This window comes from Pteropus medius, unplaced genomic scaffold, assembly GCF_902729225.1.
Source record: "Pteropus medius unplaced genomic scaffold, Ma_sr-lr_union100, whole genome shotgun sequence".
NCBI classification, from domain to species: domain Eukaryota; kingdom Metazoa; phylum Chordata; class Mammalia; order Chiroptera; family Pteropodidae; genus Pteropus; species Pteropus medius.
In genome coordinates, this window is record NW_024342474.1 from 1,485,614 (window position 1) to 1,505,542 (window position 19,929).

At 44.0% G+C, this 19,929-nt stretch overlaps 2 protein-coding genes and 1 pseudogene across 4 annotated transcripts; 1 reads left to right on the forward strand and 2 right to left on the reverse strand.

Annotated features, from left to right (window-relative positions):
- Positions 1–95: 95 nt before the first annotated feature.
- Positions 96–15,820, forward strand: MARS1 (methionyl-tRNA synthetase 1). Of its 2 annotated transcripts, XM_039865787.1 has the most exons (21): positions 99–259; positions 1,047–1,137; positions 1,298–1,376; positions 1,454–1,588; positions 1,927–2,002; positions 2,250–2,422; positions 2,523–2,629; positions 5,299–5,415; positions 5,561–5,764; positions 6,545–6,746; positions 8,479–8,553; positions 11,698–11,868; positions 12,038–12,133; positions 12,290–12,407; positions 12,784–12,997; positions 13,862–13,993; positions 14,091–14,195; positions 14,270–14,456; positions 15,116–15,187; positions 15,404–15,496; positions 15,599–15,820. In XM_039865787.1, exons 1-21 carry the CDS (start codon positions 151–153, stop codon positions 15,743–15,745), a joined length of 2,703 nt encoding a protein of 900 aa, XP_039721721.1. In that variant the 5' UTR covers positions 99–150; the 3' UTR covers positions 15,746–15,820. The 2 variants fall into 2 exon arrangements, 1 of the variants encoding a protein (XP_039721721.1); XR_005653455.1 differs by lacking the exon at positions 14,270–14,456 and having other exon boundaries at positions 96–259; positions 15,599–15,751.
- LOC120605125 (uncharacterized) lies at positions 3,318–3,433 on the reverse strand (annotated as a pseudogene).
- DDIT3 (DNA damage inducible transcript 3) lies at positions 15,756–19,929 on the reverse strand. Of its 2 annotated transcripts, XM_039865817.1 has the most exons (5): positions 19,635–19,929; positions 18,782–18,865; positions 17,302–17,349; positions 16,433–16,590; positions 15,756–16,346 (listed from the first exon to the last, which is right to left on the reverse strand). In XM_039865817.1, exons 2-5 carry the CDS (start codon positions 18,807–18,809, stop codon positions 15,978–15,980), a joined length of 603 nt encoding a protein of 200 aa, XP_039721751.1. In that variant the 5' UTR covers positions 18,810–18,865; positions 19,635–19,929; the 3' UTR covers positions 15,756–15,977. The 2 variants fall into 2 exon arrangements, with proteins under 2 accessions (XP_039721751.1, XP_039721752.1); XM_039865818.1 differs by lacking the exon at positions 18,782–18,865 and having other exon boundaries at positions 19,635–19,926.

Sequence of the window (19,929 nt, forward strand, 5' to 3'; positions counted from 1 at the left end):
GCATGATGGGAGAAATAGTCTACTTGCCAGGAGCGGTGCGCGGGGAATGGCGTGATTCGGGACTGCATTTCCCGACGGGCCTCGCGATGGTCGCTCAGCCTACAGGCGGGAGGCCGGTTCCGGTTGCATCAGCGTGGGCTCCACGGCGCAATGAGACTGTTCGTGAGCGAGGGCTCCCCGGGGAGTCTGCCCGTCCTGGCCGCGGCCGGGAGGGCCCAGGGCAGAGCGGAGCTGCGCATCAGTACTGTAGGCCCCGAAGGTAGTTGGGCTGGGGCTGGTGCTGGTGGGCGGTGGATGAGAAGCGCGGAACCGAAACACGCCTGACTCCCAGACGACAGTTGTCTTCGCCAAACCCCAACCCTTACCACGCACTCCCGTAAACCTCCTCCCGCGTTATCCTTGGTCACTCCATCCCCTCTTCTTTTCCAGTCACATCTTTCATCAATCACTTCCCTTAATTACTCTCAGTACACATTTCTCTCATCTTTAGCTTCCCTTCCTTCATTTTCTAGGACCCTGCCTCACCCCAGTGAACCTCTCGCCCCTTTCCAACCTTTGCCCACCTACCAGATCCCCCCTATCCCCCGCACTCTAGTTCCTCGCATGACAACACTTCTTTGTCGTTCCTTACTCTCCTCTCCTAAAACAAGCACACGCTCCTTTTGGTTTACTCTTCTCATTCCCAACTGTTTGGGTTAAGAGAACTCTTAAGTGGTTCTCTTGCTGATCTTCCCGATTCTGTTAATTTTGTTCTTCCACCGTTATCTCAGATTCTCAGATATCCTAGTTACTTTTAATTGTTCCAGTTCTTGGCTGCAGCACTATCCCAGTACCACCACCTCTTCTCTGTAATCCTCTTCTGCTGTTTCCAGCTGGTGGTCTCTGCTGAACACCTGCTTGTCTGCGGAGTACGTGGTCTTGTCTTGGAACCTGGGTTGAGAATGCCCATGTTTCTTCTCTTTTTCCCTGAACAATGCAAAGTCGTTTTTCTAAGTTGACAAAGTACTTTTTTCCCCCTGTTTTTCCTCAATTTTCTTTTACATCAGAGCGTGTGGTCCCGTTCCTGACCCAGCCAAAGGTCCCTGTCTTGCAGCTGGATAGTGGCAATTACCTCTTCTCCACTAGTGCAATCTGCCGGTCAGTACTGGTACTCGATGTGGGGAGGTGGCCGAATCAAATCAGGGCTTACTGTCCTTTGTGTGGTTTTATTCTCAACCACTGTTTCACTGTGGGGTGAGAAATGGACTAGACAGATAGGTTCTCCTAATTTCACCTTCTGTTGCTCTCTATCTGGCAGATACTTCTTTCTGTTATCTGGTTGGGAGCAAGATGACCTTACCAACCAGTGGCTGGAATGGGAAGTGACAGAACTGCAGGTGGGACTGAGACATGGGGGATGGTAGTCAGGTCCTTGCTTTGCATGGTCATACTGACCTGTGTCCCCATATTTTAGCCAGCTTTGTCTGCTGCCCTGTACTATTTAGTGGTCCAAGGCAAGAAGGGGGAAGATGTTCTTGGCCCAGTTCGGGGAGCCCTGATTCACATTGACAACAGCTTGAGTCGTCGGAGCTGTCCTTTCCTGGCTGGGGTAAGTTGGACCTTGAGATGTGGATCAGGAAAAGCTGTACAGTATAAAAATTAAGAAGGAAAAGAGTATTCAGAGTGTTCAAACCCCAACACTGCCACTTTCTAGCAGTGTTACCTTGAAAAAAACATTAAACTTTCTAACTACTTTTTTCATCTTTGAAATTGGGGTAATATTGGTACCCACCTTACTGGTTGCTATAAGGATGAAGGGAGGTAATTTTAAATGCTTAACATAGAGTGTGAGATGTAAGTACTTAAGAAATGTTAGATATTTTTATTATTGTTGAAAAGAAACTGAGTGTCTCACCTGTGTACTTCTTTTTTTTCTCTGCAACAAAGGAGACAGAATCTCTAGCTGACATTGTTTTGTGGGGAGCACTGTATCCATTACTCCAAGACCCCGCCTACCTCCCTGGTGAGCACTGTGCTTATCACTTTACTCCCAGCCCCGAACCCAGGAGCTTGGTGTAGAGGTTACAGAATGGGCAGTAGAAAATTGAGGTCCCACTATGAGGTGTAGCTTGACAAGGCAGCCATAGCAGAAAGATGGCAGAGGGAACTGGGGAAGGCAACAGGAGAAACTTTACAAAGAAGGGGAGAAGGTCTACTTCTGCCTGCCCATTTCTAGTCTGCTGATTACCTCTTTTCTCCCATGCCCACAGAGGAGCTGGGTGCCCTGCACAGCTGGTTCCAGACACTGAGTTCTCAGGAGCCATGCCAGCGAGCTGCAGAGACTGTGCTGAAGCAGCAGGGTGTTCTGGCCCTTCGGCCTTACCTCCAAAAGCAGCTCCAGCCCAGCTTCCTTGAGGGGAAGGCTGTCAGCAATGAGCCTGAGGTTTGGAACAGAGGAGAGGGGTCCCCACAGAGTTTGGGAAGAGTTTCTTTACTCTATGGGCCCTCCTCACCTGGCGAGGGATTCCATCCACTCTTCACAGGAGGAGGAACTGGCCACCCTGTCAGAGGAGGAGATCGCCATGGCTGTAACTGCTTGGGAAAAGGGCCTGGGAAGCTTGCCTCCCTTTCGACCAAAGCAGACTCCCGTGTGAGTTGGCAGAGATGAGTTGGGCTTGGTTTCTTAAGTGGAAGTTATTGATAGAACCAATACCTGCCTGCCAGATCCCAGTTGCTACTGACTAGTTTAATTTTCCATCCTCTTTTTATTCTCAGATCTCTCTCTTTTTTAAAATTTTATTCTCTCTTAAAGTTTTGTACACTCTGTGCATCAGTCCCATCTACACCTATGTTCTTCTCCTACTACACTAAGACAGTATACACAAACACACAGATATTTTTATCCAAGTGAAATATTCCAAGTGGTTCTGAACATGTTGTCATTTGATAAAAATTTGAGTGTCCACTCCTTGCCAGGCCCTATGTGCTAGGAGCTGGGTATACCGAGGGTAACAAAACAGACAAGACCTCTGTTCTCGTGGAACTTTGAGTCTAGAAGACTAAATAGATATTTCAAAAACTTTTGAGCAAATGTGTAATTACAAGTTTTGATAAGTCCCATGAAGGAAAAGAACTGGAAGCCATGAGAGTAAATATCACAGATTAACTTAGAGGTCTCTAAAAAACTGACGTTTGAACTAAGACTTGCACGATGAGTGGGAGTTGGTTAGGCAGGGGTAAGGCTGGGGAAGGGTGTCTCAGAGGAAACATGCGCAAGATGGCCTGAGGAGCAAGAGAGTATGACTGAGGTTTTGTTTTTTTTTTTTTAATTTTCTTTATGTCTACAGCACCTGGTCTTCCTAGGTGACCTCCCATCCAAGTACTAACCAGGCCCGACCCTGCTTAGCTTTCGAGATCAGACATTGGGCTTGTTCAGGGTGGCATGGCCGTAGACCATGGACTGTGGCTTTACTGGGGCCGTGAACCTAGGACCTTCTGCGTGTAAAGCAGACGTGTTAACTGCTACACTATGGAACTATGTCCAAGTTTGGCTGTTTTTAAGAAATTGATAAAAGGCCAGTGGCTGGAGGTTAGACAGTCAAGGGGCAAATGGGTGAAGATGAGTTTTGGAAGAAGGGCAGGCCGACTTCATATATACTCTTACCTTGGTGTCTTTGCACATGTTGTTCCTTTTCTGTGGAATGCCTGTATCTTACCTACCTGCTGTACAGTCGTTCCTCAGGAAACTGTTTCTATCATTTCCTTCTCTACAGAGCATGAGTGCTTCATTTCCAGGAAACTCCTATTGTCATGTTATAATTATCTCTTTACATGTCTCTTCACTAATCTGTAAGCTTATTAAAAATAGAGGCTATCTCTTTTTTTTAATGTGGCCCAGTTTCTGGCACAGGGCCAAGTGTTCAGTAGCTTTTGATAAAATTTGAATAAATGAAAGTCCATCCTTTGTTCATTGCTCATTTTGAGTATTGAGTACCTACTGTGGATTCGGTGTAGTACAAGCATTTTGGAGGTAATGAGATAGACTTTCTCAGGTGTTTATACAGGCTTAACATGCTTATATGCATATGTAGAGGAAGAGACAATGGGCATTAAAGACCTTATAGCCACGCCAAACTGTCTTCTTTGCTTTTCCTTCTGACAAAAGTACATCCCTGGTGTCTTGATCAGGCAAATTCCAACCCATTCTTGAGGCCTAATGGAAGTAATTTTGTCTCTGTGAAGTCCTCTCTTAATCTTATGACAAAGTGTATGCTTGCCTTTCTTTGAATTCCTTTGGCCCTTTGACCTTTCATTGCACTGATTCCAATCAGCAGGTGTATAATAGATGATAACTCCCTTGAGGGCAGAACCTTGGGCATACCTTTTTATCTGCCACAGTAGTAAGCATACTCAATGAGGGAGAAGTTACAGGGTAACACAAAAGGAACACATAGTGTGCTACTGAGTGCTCAGGGACTTGGGATACAGGGATGACTGGGTAGAAAGTGAGTCATCAGTAAAGGAAGGCTTTCCTAAAGGAGCTGATTTTGGAACTGGATTCCAGTGTCCACTGATTATAAGTTGAGAATGGTTGGAAAAATAAAAGGGGCCCTGGTGAGTCTTTGGTTCTAAGGAGAGGGCACAATACACATCTGTGCAGCTGAGCTGTCAAGGATGATGAAGCCCAAAAAGAGAATAGTGGATTGAGTGACATGGCTAGGAATGATCCTGGAAAAGTGGGAAGGAGAGGGTGGTTATGAAGGCAGTAGCTGGTCAAGCCATGAGGAAATGACCAGCATGGGTTAGGGAGAGAAAAGTTGGGTGGTGAGCTGTAAGGATTTCAGGTAGTGACTAGAGGTAATAGTAACATAGCACCTGGGAAGGAGGGAAGAGATCAGCACTGGGAAAGTTCTTGGGTGGCATCGGAGTCTAAGGAGTAGTGAGTGATGGTGATTGGACAGAGCCTCAGGAGAGTTTTGTCAATACCCAGGAAGTTGGAGCCTGAGAATGAGCTAATGGAAAAGAAACAGTCACAAGAGTAAAGAGGGACGGAGGTCAATATTGGAATGCACCTGCTTAGGAGCAGTATACGAGGTTTGCTCACTGTGGGCAGGGCCCTGGATTCACAACTATAGGTGATCATAGAGCTTTTGGGGGAGTTTATGGTCATGTGGGTTCATTTAAGGAAAGACCAGATATACATGACCCTATGACAGTAGACTAGATCTAGATCTGTGTCTGGGTATTTGATGCACTTTTGGTCCTTCTTGACCTTCGCATTTTGCTCCATGGACTGTTCTTTTCCTCCTTCCCTACCAGGTTGCCTGTGGCTGGGGAAAGAAATGTGCTCATCACCAGCGCCCTCCCTTATGTCAACAACGTCCCCCACCTTGGAAACATCATTGGTTGCGTGCTCAGCGCTGATGTCTTTGCCAGGTGGAGCCAGCTGCTGGGGGAGAGACCTTCTGAGGGAGCAGTGGGCCCCAAGGAATAGGATGCCTCGAGGGTGGAGGCTGGAGGGGTCCTGAGAATATGGGGAGGGGCTAAGATGGGCCCCCATGATCACCATATTCTCATTTAGGTACTCCCGCCTCCGCCAGTGGAACACCCTCTATCTGTGTGGGACAGATGAGTATGGTACAGCAACAGAGACCAAGGCTATGGAGGAAGGTCTCACCCCGCAGGAGATCTGCGACAAGTATCATGTCATCCATGCCGACATCTACCGCTGGTTTAATATCTCGTTTGATATTTTTGGTCGTACTACCACTCCACAGCAGACCGAGTAGGTTTCCTCTGATCAGGTAGAAATGGAGGATGAAGGCTGGGGCTGGGGTCTGTGAGAATATCCTGGAGACAGAGGAACCAAGATGGTTATCTAGGCATTTTCCCTAAACTTAAGATATGAATATCACCCCGAAATGTATTCCAGGCATTATTAAGGGGATTTCGTGTATGTGGGTGCCTGACCAGAAGAGACTGAAGGAGCAGCTAAGGGAAGGAAGAGACAGCATGTAGGCTCATGGGAAGTATCTGCCTTCCCTCTGCCACCTCCCTTCTCTTTCTTGGCTGCCACAGGGTCTGAGGATATTCCCTCCCACTCCTTTGGCTGTTTACAGCAAATACATTCCTTCTTCCTCTGCCTGATATTCATCCTTATAAAACTTGTACATGGTAGACAGCCTGCCAGCTAATAGTGTTGTACAGTTTAGTAGTTAGATTGATTTAATTTTTAGGACATATAAAAGATAGCACAGTGCTATCTTTTTGGAGATTTTTGTTGATGAATACAAAACATAAGTCTGTATTTGACTATGAGATTCTAAAGTGTTAAGGGAAGAGAATGTGTGGGGAGTTGGGGAATATATTTGAGAGGTCTAGGTTCATCCTGTCAAACTCCCTAAAGATGACTAGATGGCCTTTGCGTTGATGAGCCTTCTGTCTGATTTCTTTGGTGTTTGGACTATATGAGCTTGGGTCCTAGTTGGAGTGGCAGGAGAGAGGGTTGCACCACTTCCAACCTCCACTAACCTGTCCTTTTCATACCCGTTGCTCACCTTGCTAGAATCACCCAAGATATCTTCCAGCGGTTGTGGAACCGAGGTTTTGTGCTGCAAGATACTGTGGAGCAACTGCGGTGTGAGAGCTGTGCCCGCTTTCTGGCTGACCGCTTTGTGGAGGGTGTGTGTCCCTTCTGTGGCTATGAGGAGGCCCGGGGTGACCAGTGTGACAAGTGTGGCAAGCTCATCAATGCCATTGAGCTCAAGGTGAGGGAGGGTCTCATGGGAGCCCAGAAGGAGACAATCTATTTTTAATGACCCCAAGTCTTGTCCCATTCAGGATTTTTGTTTTAGCATTCAAGACCTTTCACCAGTGGCTCTTTCTGCTCCATCTCAGTAACTCATCATTCAGTTTATTGGATAAATATTTAATGAACACTTACTATGTCCTTAGCATTGTGCTAGGAAATAGACAGGTTGAGTTTGCACTTTCCTAGGTTTCTCCTGCTTCAGACCACCTGATCTCCATTCGTTTAGTGTATTCTCTCTTCCATAAATACTGTCTCCTCTTCTACTCCATGTTTATGCATTTGTTTATTCATTCAACAAACATTTTTTGATTCTTTACAACAGAAAAGTCACAGTTCTAGGTGCTGGGGTATAGCAGTGAACAAGACAGCCTTTTATCTAATGTGGGGAGGAGACTAAAGACAATATAATTATAGAATAAACCACTGGGAAGATAGTGATAGAGAGTGACTTCTGGGGGAACATTTAAGGTAGGTGATTAGAGAAGGCCTCTCAGAGGAGGTAACATCTGAACTGAGAGTTTAACTGAAGAATGAGAAGTAGCAAGCCAGGCAATGAATAAGGTTAAGCAGAAGGACCAGGAAATGCAAAGGCCCAAGGCAGCAAGGAGCTGAAAAAGTGGAATCGAAAAGGCCAGTGTAGCTATAGCATAGTGAGTGAGAGGGAGGGTGGACTGAGACGACGTCATATTACCAGGGCCTGGTAAGCAAGCCTTGCAGGAGTTGAATGACAAGCTGCTCTGCGGAAAATGGATGAGAGGGAAACATGAGAGAAAGTGGGGAGACCAGTTTGGAGGCTAGAGTGGTAGCTCAAAAATGGGAGGATATTGGCTCGAACTAGCAGTAGAAATGGGAAAAAAAAAAGTATTTGAGATATGTTTTGGAGGCAGACTCTGGAATTAGACTGGAATTCAGGATGAGGGAGAAGTCAAGAAAATTATGACTTGTAAATTTTTGGCTTGACCATCTTACATAGATGGCAATACCATCTACGAACATGTGTGTGATTGGATGAAGAACAAGCTTTCTGGTGGAATGCAGTGAGGCTGGGTTCGTTAAATTTGAGTTACCTCTTAAGACATCCAAGGAGAGATGTCAAGTAGGCAATTGGATATAGGCATATAGAGTTCAAGAGAGAGGTCCTGAGAAAGTTATAGCTTCTCACCATCAAAAACCCAGATCAAAATTTACTTGGAAGCTTCCATTGATTAGCTCCACCTAACCATTTATAGTCATTGCCCTTCAGAGTTTTACATAGTCACTTCCTACCATGAAAATAAGTATTTATTGACATTTTGCTTTCTAAAGGTTTCCCATGCAAACCCTCTTTTCCTAGCTGGATTGTAACTTCCTCAAAGAAAGGAGTTGTATGTCTTTTCTTTTGCTGCTTCTGCCTCCCCTCACACAGCTGCATACAGTTTATTGCTCAGAGAATGCTTTTTCCTATTCTTTGGAGTGATAGGACAGAGACGTGAAACTCAGAGTCACAAATGTTGTGTTATGTAGTCTTGAGTCTCCAGGTTCACAGAAGGCCCAAAGAGTTGGCTGCACGTGAGCATGAAGCTAAGCTAAATGGCAGACTGAGGAACTCATTCCTTTGTGGCCTCTCCCCTTGCCTGGAAAGTCCTGGCCTGCAGTCCTGATCCTGACTCCCACTTTGGTCACCCCTTCTCTTGAATTTCTCTTTACAGAAGCCTCAGTGTAAACTTTGCCGGTCGTGCCCTGTGGTGAAATCCTCTCGGCACCTGTTTCTGGACCTGCCAAAGGTAAGTAGGCCTTTCCCTCATCTTGGTCTGCCCAGCTTCTTCTGCCCCTCTGCCTCAGCCACAAATCTGTACCATATCACTCTCAAATGTTTTAAATTTCCATTTAAGAATTATGCATCATAAAAAGATAAAACAAATAATGGGCACAAAGTGAAAGGCCCAGGGCCACTAAGCCCCAGGCCTGCTTACCAGAGGTATTTACTACTGCTTGTTTTCCTTTGTGTCTATTCCAGAAATGTCATATCCATGAGAATGAACTGTGTAAACGTGTCCATTTTACTCTTACATACTTCAGTGTGTATTTTCTAAGACAAAGCGCATATTCTTACATAATCACAGTACACTTAACAATTTCAAAAAATTTGTCATTGGTATAGTTGTCTCATCTACCATCCATAGTCAACTTTTGTCAATTATCCTAATAGTATTCTTTATAACATTAGTTTTCCTTTAGTACAGAATCTAGCTTGGGATCATGTATTGCATTTTGTTTATTTTCATCTGAAACAGTTCCCCAGCCTTTATCTTTTGTGACATTAACAGTTTTTAAGAATTTAGTTCCTGACCCCCTTTTAAAAAGAGAATATTCCTGATTTTGGATTTGATTGGTGTTTCCTAACAATTAGATTCAGGTTATGCTTCCTCAGTTGGAATACTACATAAATGGTATTACATCTTTTCAAGAGGCACATAATGGCCATTTCTCCCTTATGGGCAGTGTTAATTTTGTTTAGTCAAGGTGTTATTGAGTTTCTCTAAAGTATAATATTTTCTCCTTTGCAAGTTAGAAACATTCTGTGGAAATACACTTTTAGGACCATGCAAATACTTTGCTCTTTAGTGAAAGATTCCTTCTAAATTTAGTGTTTTATTTATTTAATCATTCTTACTTGAATCAGTTTTCATCAAGATTTTTCAATGCTATCTACTCCACATTTACCCTACTTTGTTCATTCATTTCTTTAGTTATCTATTATCAGTGTGGGCTTGTGGATTCCCATTTTTTGCAGTCGTTTATAATTTATTCCTATCTTAAAATATTTTCATGTTCAAATGATCCCTTGGTCAGTGGAAGCCTCTTCAAGATTATTTCTGTGTGTGTTTTCAAGATCTCCCACCATTTTTAAAGCACTTCCTTATTTTTTGGCATAATGATATTCTGGATTCATCGTTCCAACCTTGGAATCAACTGTTTCTCCACAAAGCCCTGGTTCACTTTAGTAGGGAACAGTATTAGAGACCAAATTTAGATGTGCTCATTGCTACTGGGGTGTCTTTGCTTTTAGGCCGTTTAAGCAAAAAGAGTTAAGCATTGATTTTAGGTTCACACTGACACCTGCATTTCCAGACCATCCCAGCAGGATTCTTTCTCACTTTCCCTCATTTCATATTTGTATCTCCCTTCTTCCATAGCAACAACATTTACTCATTTGCTCATCCTATAGTATACCTAAAAATATTTTCAGAATTGCTTTACCTATACCACTACCAAAAAACCTACTAAAAAGAGTTTAGAGTTTGTTGGCAGTCCTGTCCCTTCACCCCAACTGAGGGTATATAATCAAATAACGTTTTCAAAATTGTCTTAGTTGTTTTTCTCCCTTCATTGTGATTGTGTTACTGAAATTAATAAATTTGGTTCATTTGCTTTTAGTTTTTTCCCTCATGCTTGTTAATTTAATTTTTTTGAATATATAGAACATCAATGTGCTTCTAAAAATCAAAACCATACCAAAAGGTGTACTGAAAAAAAGTGGCATTCTGTTTCCTGTCTGTGCCTCCTTGTTCTTCCATCTTCTGTGGGTGATCTCCTTCATTTTCTGATTTATTCTTAGTGTGTTTACTTTTATAAAGATAAGCTTATATGTAAAGATAAACATATATCTATGTACATGTATACATACATATTTATATGTTATTTTTCTTCTTTACACAAAATTTAGCATAGTGCATATAGTTTTTTGCATTTCATCTTCTACCTAACAGTATGTTGTAGAAGTCACTCCATATCAGTTCATAGAAATCATCCTTATTTGTTTTTTTTAAACAGCTGCATAATATTACATTCTGTGTAGGTACCATAGTTTATTTAATCAATTTTCTGTGTTCTCTGTTTAGGTAGTTTCCTAGTTTCAAGTCTTCAAATAACATTTTGCTCAATGTTGTTAACTCTTGTTTATATCAATTAGCCTATGGTAAAATTGGTTTCATTATGTGTTGTTTTACTTAAAGTTGCAGAACCTATCCATGATGTTAAATGAGGACTTACTGTATTTTGCAATTACAAATGATGTTGTAGTAAATAACCTTGTACATGTGTATTTTTGTATTGTTGGAAGTATATCTTCAAGATAAATTCCTTAAAAATATCAAGGATAAATACATATGTAGTTTATTGCCAAATTTTCCTTAGATGTTATTCCACTTTTGTATTCCCACCAACAATCTGTGAGTGTGCATTTCCTCATAGCCTTGCCAACAGAGTATGTTGTCAGGTTTCAGAAACTATGGTATTTATGTGGATGAGTCACATAACTATCCCCTTAAAAAAGATTATTTTGTTTTTCTGCTTACAAAAGTGATGATATAAGCTTGTGTTTAAAATTTCAGCTGGGAATATATGGTGTAAAAGTGGATGTTCTCCATAATCCCATCTGAAAATAAAGCACTGATATAGATTTTCCTTCAAAATTTTTTCTGGGCTTATGTTGGTCTGTATATTAACATTTATTTGTGTAGTTATTGGATTATATCATCTATTATTGTTTTGTAATTTGCTTTAATTAATAATGAATCTTGGGGAGATATGTACATGTCAGTTACATAAAGGTCTACCTCCCTCTTTTTAATGGCCTTACAAGTAATTCATTGTATCAGTGAATCATATTTCTTTAAACTCTTCTGAGCCATGGGAGTTAGTTTCAATTTTTTGCTGTGATGAACAGTGTACTTCTTTATATACACATCTATACACTCTTGTGTGAATATTTCTGTTGAAAACTTTCTAGAAGTGTAATTGCTATGTCAAATTCACGAGCCTTTTAATTTTAATTCTGTATTGCCAGACTACTCCAAAAATGTTGTACATATTTATCCTTATGCTAACCGTGTATGAGACTGTCCTAAATTAGCCTTCCATTTTAGCTGGAAGACCGACTGGAGGAATGGTTGGGGAAGACATTGCCTGGCAGTGACTGGACACCCAATGCCCGGTTCATCATTCGTTCTTGGCTTCGGGATGGCCTCAAGCCACGCTGCATAACGCGAGACCTCAAATGGGGAACCCCTGTACCCTTGGAAGGTTTTGAGGACAAGGTAAAAAGCCTATACTTTACTCATATCTCATATTACTCAGCCTTGGGGTTGAGACCCTGGGCTAGCAGAATAGGTCGTTGATTATGTCTAATTTCAGCCTGAGACATTGGGTTGGTGAGGTTTTCCTAATGTTCCTTCATCCTACTGTGTCTCTTTCTTGATTCTCCAGGTATTCTATGTATGGTTTGATGCCACTTTTGGTTACCTGTCTATCACAGCCAACTACACAGACCAATGGGAGAGATGGTGGAAGAACCCAGAGCAAGTAAGCAATTCTTGGTTAGCCAAGAATTCTTGGTGAGGTTGCATGCGTGTGTGTGTTTGGATGGGGGAATGGGGTGGGTTAGGGTTGGATAATCTGATCTTTCTTAGGCCGTTGCAAAAGGTCTCAGAAACTCTGCCTTCCAACTATATTCCATAGGTGAACCTCTATCAGTTCATGGCCAAAGACAACGTTCCTTTCCATGGCTTAGTCTTTCCTTGTTCAGCCCTGGGTGCTGAGGACAACTACACCTTGGTCAGCCACCTCATTGCTACAGGTACCTTTGAAGACTCGACTGGGATAGTCATGGGGAATGAAGGCTGAGGCAGTATGTGGAACATCTTGGAAAGGTCTTAGGAGTAGAGATGAAATAAGAGATAATTAGAACACGAGAATTCAACCCAGAAGGAAACAAGAACCTGAAGAAAGCAAAAGTCCCAAAGTAAAACTTTGTAATGGGTAGAAGCAAGTGGGTAAAAGGCCAAAATGGAGAGGAAAGGTCTCCTAAGTTCTGTGCAGGCCAGTTACTTAAGGAGGAGAGTTGGCGGACACCACTAGTCGAGGTGAAGGAGAGGAAAGAAGAGTTAGTGGGTCAGAGAGGGAAGGACATGATTTGAGCAAATGGTTCTCATTCATTCTCTTTCTCTGTCCAGAGTACTTGAATTATGAGGATGGGAAATTCTCTAAGAGCCGGGGTGTGGGAGTGTTTGGGGACATGGCCCAGGACACGGGGATCCCTGCTGACATCTGGCGCTTCTATCTGCTATACATTCGGCCTGAGGGCCAGGACAGTGCCTTCTCCTGGACAGACATGTTGTTGAAGAACAACTCTGAGCTGCTTAACAACCTGGGCAACTTCATCAACAGGTGGGACTTGGTGAGGGTTCATGGTCAGCAGATGAGCTGGAGTGGGGCCAGCTATGCTTCATGAAGTGGGAGAGATGGGAATATGAAGAGGGCTGGTGAGTGGGCAGGAGGCTGGGAGGGATAGGGAGGATAATGTGGAAAGTGGATTTCTATCTACTGGGACCTATTCCTAGAACATAGTAGGCTATGTATGCTTGGGGCAAGTTAATTGTAGAGATGTGATTTAGCAAAGTCGGTCACAAAGTGAAGTTTTGTAGATCGTTATTTTCTTTGTAGAATTGGAAATATGTCTTTTCCAGCAAATAAGTTCACTTGCAGACCATTGAAAAGTTTGGCTGAAGGGAGGATTTATTTTAGTGTATGGATAGACTTATGCTATACTCTTTGGAGTTACTTTAGGCTCACATTTCATTGTTGGTCCCTATCTCAGCTATTCTGTGATCTAAAAAATCCTCCATGGCTACCTAGTCTTTTAGGTTTGGTCATTAACCACATTTAATAGATAGTCCTTACTAATTGGTAGCAGTTTACATATATTTCAACTTGATCATTCTGAGTGTTTGTTAAAAAACAAAATGAACAGTTGCTTAATTTTATCAGGTTTCTTTAAACAAGGGATATCTATATATGAAATGTCTGTTATGTGCAGTCATATTCTTAGGGGAGAGAATAAGGAACTACTTTAAGCCTTGCCTTCTAGCTAGAGGGAGCCAGGAGGTGTCAGTTTTGAGAGAATGTGGAATTATGAATATGGTGATCCCATATTTATAATTCCACATTCTCTATGAATTAATTAAATCTCTATGAGGATACTGGACAGTAACTCCTTTTCTCTCTCCCCTCTCCTTCCCTATTCCCATCAAGAGCTGGGATGTTTGTGTCTAAGTTTTTTGGGGGTTATGTGCCTGAAATGGTGCTTACCTCTGATGATCAGCGCCTGCTGGCCCATGTCGCCCTGGAGCTCCAGCACTATCACCAGCTGCTAGAGAAGGTTCGGTAAGTAACCTACATCCATCTCATCCAGTGATCTGCTGGCATATTTGAGAGCCCCATACCTCAAGGACCTTATACCTTGGCCTGCCTCCCTTCCCAGGATTCGGGATGCCTTACGTAGTATCCTTACCATCTCTCGCCATGGCAACCAGTACATTCAGGTGAATGAACCCTGGAAGCGGATTAAAGGCAGCGAGGCTGACAGGTAGGTAAGAGGTAGGGTTGGCTATAGGAATAAAGTGGCTTGGAGGGTCCTGACTAATATCTTTTCTTCCCCAGGCAGCGAGCAGGGACAGTGACAGGCTTGGCAGTGAATATCGCTGCCTTACTGTCCATCATGCTCCAGCCTTACATGCCCACGGTTAGCACCACCATTGCGGCCCAGCTGCAGCTCCCACCTCTAGCCTGCAGTATCCTGTCCACAGACTTCCTGTGTACCTTACCAGCAGGACACCAGATTGGCACAGTAGGTGTCTGAGGGTTGGAAGAATGAGTTTCTTTTTAAAATTCTTGCATTTACCATGCTGGCAGGCTTTTAGGCAGGGTCAGAAAACTTACTTTGGGCACAGGCCTCTCATAGCTAGTCTCTGAAACCCTTCCCCACTCCTGCCCACTCTGCACCTAGGCTTGTTTCTGGTATAAAGTGCTTGGTATTAGCTTATGAACCCAGTATTATCTGTAGCCCATATTTCATCATTCTTCACGCCAGAACACAGAACTTGGGACATAAAACTGACTAGAATATGGTAGATGTTTGAAGAAATTCCATGGTCACCTGGTCTCCATAATGCTAACAGGCAGCGAGCTTTGAGAATACAGGGTAGCCATTTTTTCTTTGACACAAGATGATAAGTTAAGTTTACCTCTAAAACTTTTGCAACAACCTAGCATTAAATAGTTTAAATAGTCCTGGACGCTGTTAATACTTTGGGCTTTTATAGTGACTGCTGGGATTTTTCTAGATTCTTTACTGAAATCAGCAGGTATTTGCTTACTGTTACACTTACATTTCTTCTAAAGTATTTACAGTTCCTCAATCAGCAATTGGGGTTGGAGAGGCCCTCTGTATAGTCTGGTAGAGACAATACCTAATGAGTGAATGATTCTGGAATTCTTTTCTTACAGGTCAGTCCCTTGTTCCAAAAATTGGAAAATGACCAGATTGAAAGTTTGAAACAGCGATTTGGTGGGGGCCAGGTGAGAAAGCTAGACAGTGTAATCTCCTTAGTGTCCCTAAATAGTTCTCACTCATCACTGTCTTTTGGCCCTGCTGCTTCCTCACTTATAGCTTTTCTTTCCTGTCTTAGCTAGAAGAGTCCTTGGAGTTAAAAGTAATTACTTTATTCCTGAGATGTCTTTTAAAAAGGTCAGGGGATAGTTACGGTGACAGGTGTTAACCCTTTTGTTCTCTAGGCAAAAGCATCTCCCAAGCCAACAGATGTAGAGACTGTGACAACAGTTGGACTGCAGCAGATAAAAGTGCTGATGGATGAAGTGACAAAACAGGTACGAAGCTTAAGCCCTGTGTGGGAGATTGGAAAAGCTGATTCCTACATAGGTCATTTCTGGTCTCACTGTTGTTATTTCCCCACCCCTTTCCTCTTTTAGGGCAACATTGTCCGAGAACTGAAAACACAAAAGGCAGACAAGAACCAGGTTGCTGCAGAGGTGGCTAAACTATTGGATTTGAAGAAACAGTTGGCTCTAGCTGAGGGGAAACCCCTTGAAACCCCTAAAGGCAAAAAGAAAAAGTGAAAGTGAGAACTTGGCTTATAAAGGGTCACTTTAATGGATATGGACAGTAATAAATAAATGTACAATCTCTATATATATGCTAAGACCCTTTCCTGTTGTCTACCCCTAGCTTTCCCCCTTCTGTAGATATGGGGTTGAAGGTCACATCATTGGCACTGATAAGAAGGTGGTCAGTAGCTACTTCTGGGAAAAGTTGGTAGTGGCCCAAAGGGGATGTCACGGTCCCAAGTGTTCATGCTTGGTGCAGATTGACCATTCGGTCAATTAGAGCTCGGCGAGTTGCCTCCACTTCCCTGGTCAGGCGTTCAATTTCCTGCTTGAGCCGTTCATTCTCTTCAGCTAGCTGTGCCACTTTCCTTTCATTCTCTTGTTCTTTCTCTTTCATGCGTTGCTTTCCAGCTCGGGCTGGAGACTGGCCACTCCATTTCCGTTTCCTGGGTATTCCTTGGTCTTCCTCTTCTTCCTCCTGAGCAAGGGAGCTCTGACTGGAATCTGGAGAGCGAGGGCTCTGGGAGGTGCTCGTGACCTCTGCTGGTCCTGGCTCCTCCGTAAGCCAAGCCAGAGAGGCGGGGTCAAGAGTGGTGAAGGTTTTTGATTCTTCCTTCAAGGGAATGAGGAAAGGTAGGCGCTATTAGTAGAGAAGGGAAGATCAACATTCCCCCCTAGCTTTAGATGTAGTATTCTCACCTCCTCATTTCCAGGGGGTGAGCCATAGGTACCCCCATTTTCATCTGAGGACAGTACCTCCTGCAGGTCCTCATACCAGGCTTCTAGCTCCCAGCTGGACAATGTCCCGAAGGAGAAATGCAGAGACTCGGCTGCCATTGCTGCAGCTGGATCAGGCTCTGGAAAAGGACATACTTGGAATAGTAGCGGGGCGGGGGGTCGAATAGCACCTCAAAGCAGTCAAACAGTCTAAATCACAGGCTTGCTGCATGGTTTGCAGATACAGTTTTATTGGAACACAACCACATCCATTAATTTACATATTGTTTCTGGCTGCTTTAATGCTACAACAGTGGAGATGAATAGCTGTGACAAAAACTGGCCGTCAATATCTAAAGTACTATCTGGCCCCTTAAAATTTATCATCCTCTGGTTTATACTACTATTCTCTCCTTGCTTTTGCCCAGCACGTCAAACAAATGTTCTTATGGGATCCTAGTAAAAGCTGCCCTGGGGAACTCGATTGGTAGTTTCCAGGGGCAATTACCAGACTATTTGTGCTGCTTTCTCCTGTGTGGGAAGTCCTATGGGTTAGTCTAACCTTGTTGGAGATTGAAGTGTGTAAGACAAACCAGTTATCTTTGTTGGGGCTGACTGCTTACTCAGAGGCAGCTTTCAATTAGGACATGCTCTAAGAATAGTGATTTTTGTCACCTTGTTAGGGACAGGCCAGGTGGATGGACATGGTCTGACAGCAAAAGCTTGCTCAGATTCAAACCCTCTTTTCCCATCTTCTCTAGGCATTTTCATAACTTTGTAGGGTCCCAATGAAGGGAGCCTAAGCAGCATTTCTTAGGAGATGGTTTTGGGGAAGTGTTGGTTAAGTTTACCTGCTTTCAGGTGTGGTGATGTATGAAGATACACTTCCTTCTGGAACACTGTGGGGATCAAAGAGAAATGTTAGCCATTTTTGGAAGAGAGGCAGGTTCTTTTATCTCTAGCCTCCTATTGGTCCTTCCTTCTTGTCTTGTAGAGTATGGCTAGTTAACAGTCCCTGTAGCCATTTCCAAGGACAGAGGAGAGCTTAGTTTCCTTTATTTTTAGTTGCTGACATTTGTGGTCCTGGTTACATAATAGGAAAGTCCTGGCCAACTCAGCTTTCTCTAAATTCAAGGCAGGCCTCAAACCTGCTACCGTAAGGACTAGACTACAGAGAAGGGAACAAATCAAGTGGCATTTTCGTAATTACATTCCCACACTGACATCCTCCAAATATACATTGCCAGAGTGGAACTCTATTATCTGCTTACACACCATCTCCTTTTGGATGTCTAATAGGCATCTCACACTTAATATGTTCAAAGAAGAACTCCTGTTAATTTTCCTCTTCCGAGGTCTCCATCTTGGTAAATGGCAACTCTAGTTGCTTATGCCAGAAACCTTGGCATCATCAATTCCTCTCCTTTCGAACCCTACAATTCAATCTAAACCACCAGCAATATTTCTTAACTCATTCTTCAGTAACCCAGAATCTAAACATTTCTCACGGATTCCATTGTTTCCAATCTAGATCAAGTTATTACCTCTTGGATGACTGGAGAAACCTCTTGACTGCAGGTTTCTGCTCTTGCTACCCCTTCTCCTGACTCTATTTACAACATAGTAACCAGAGTGGGCCTTTTAAAACTTAATTCAAGTCACCTCATTTCTCTGTTCAAAATCCTCCAGTGACTTCCAATTTCATGCATATTAAAAGTTAAAGTTCTTAAAATGGCTTAGAAGGCCATACACAGTGTGCTTCTTCCCTGCCCGGGATTTCTCATTGACCACTCTCTCTCTTGGTCACTCTAGTTCAGCCACCTGGCTGCTTCCTGTTACCTAAAGATACTATGCATGCTCCTACCTTAAGACCTCTGTTCTTGCTGATCCTTCTCCTGGAAATCTCTTCCACATATCTGCATGGCTTACTGTCTTCACTTCTCAACTTATCTGTCATCTCAGGAAATTCATGACTATCCAATATAAAACCATAATCCCCACCCTGAGCATTCTCTACCCTTCTATGCTTTAGTTTTCTCTATGGCATTCAACTGTTTGTTTACCGTATGTCTCTTCCCATTGAACTGTAAGCTCTGAAAGAGCAGATTGTTTTTCTCTTCTTCATGGATGTATCCTGTGCCCCAATTAGCATATAGGCGTTCGTTCAGTGTTTGTTAGGAATGAATGGATATTCTCCCTAATCTCTCTTATAGGAAAGGGAGGATGAATCCCAGAAGCCCAGCAGCAGCTACCTATCCCTAGGGACTGTAGATGCAATATCACCCTTAGTGTTTCTCTGTAGGGCTGTCCTCCCTGGGGAACCCTCCTTGCCTTCCAGTGCCTGGGATGTGGCTTTCATCAGCAGTAGAGTAGAACTCCACACCAGAGGGCTGCAGAGCCAAACAGGGGGCTGGCCTGATGCAATGGTTACACAGAGATTAGTTGGAGACAGGACAGAGGGGGAAAGAAGCAGGGACCAATCCCAAGGGAAGGACAATGGGGAGACCCCAAATGACTTCCCACACTTAAAAGATCCAGGATGCTCTCTTGTGCAGGAAGCCCAGGGACCTCTGGAAGAAAGGGAAAATCCCATCTCTGCTCCCTGTCCATCAGCACCCCTCCTCCCAGAGGCTGTTAAGTCTCCTGAAGTTTCAGTCCTCTACTAGGGTGTGGAATGGCTGTTCTGTGTAGGGTTCAGGAGCCCCAGCTACCGACGTAGCCATGCTGGCCCTGAGACACTGCCTCGGATATAGGATCGGGGTGGAGCTGCTGGTGGCAAAGCGGAGGCAGCAGCCTAAGCTACGGTCACCCAGGCTTCTCGGCGTGTGGGTGTGTCCTGCTGCCCCGCCTCCCACCGGACAAGCCTAACGTGGAGGCCTGGGGTTAGCAACCGGAGAAAATGGAATAATCTTCCGAGGGTAGGTGAGCCCCTTCGCCCAGCATCACAGAGCAAGGCCCATGCTCCAAGCAGGCGTTGGGTGACGCTGTCGTCCGAAGAAAGAGGGGTCAGTAAGCACCGCTCCCGAATAAAAGCTTCTGCCCATCCCTTCCTCGGACCGTCACTAACTTCATTATGGAAGGGGTGGGACCACAACCTAAAGACTGGGTGCCGCAACTTCGAGGGGACAACTGGTGTTCGCGAGGATGGAAGGGTAAAAGGTAGATGGGGAGAGTCAGTACTCACCTCTCTCCTTAGCTTGCGGCTCTGATTTTGGCTCTGTCGCTGCCACCCGGTCATCTTCAACATGATAAGCTCTATACTTTAGACTCAAGCCTCTGACCTCGATCTTCAGGAGCAGTGATCTTTTAACATGGCTTTACCCTCCTCTAAGGGGCGGCTCCAGCAGCTTGCCAATCAGAAAGTGGCACGCCGGGATTGGCCCCGCCTCACCTCTTACATCCGCCACTCAGAAGCCCCGTGGCACCACCCCCTTCACTCCCTCTTGGGAGTCGACGTCTTGTTGGACCCGGAAGTGGCT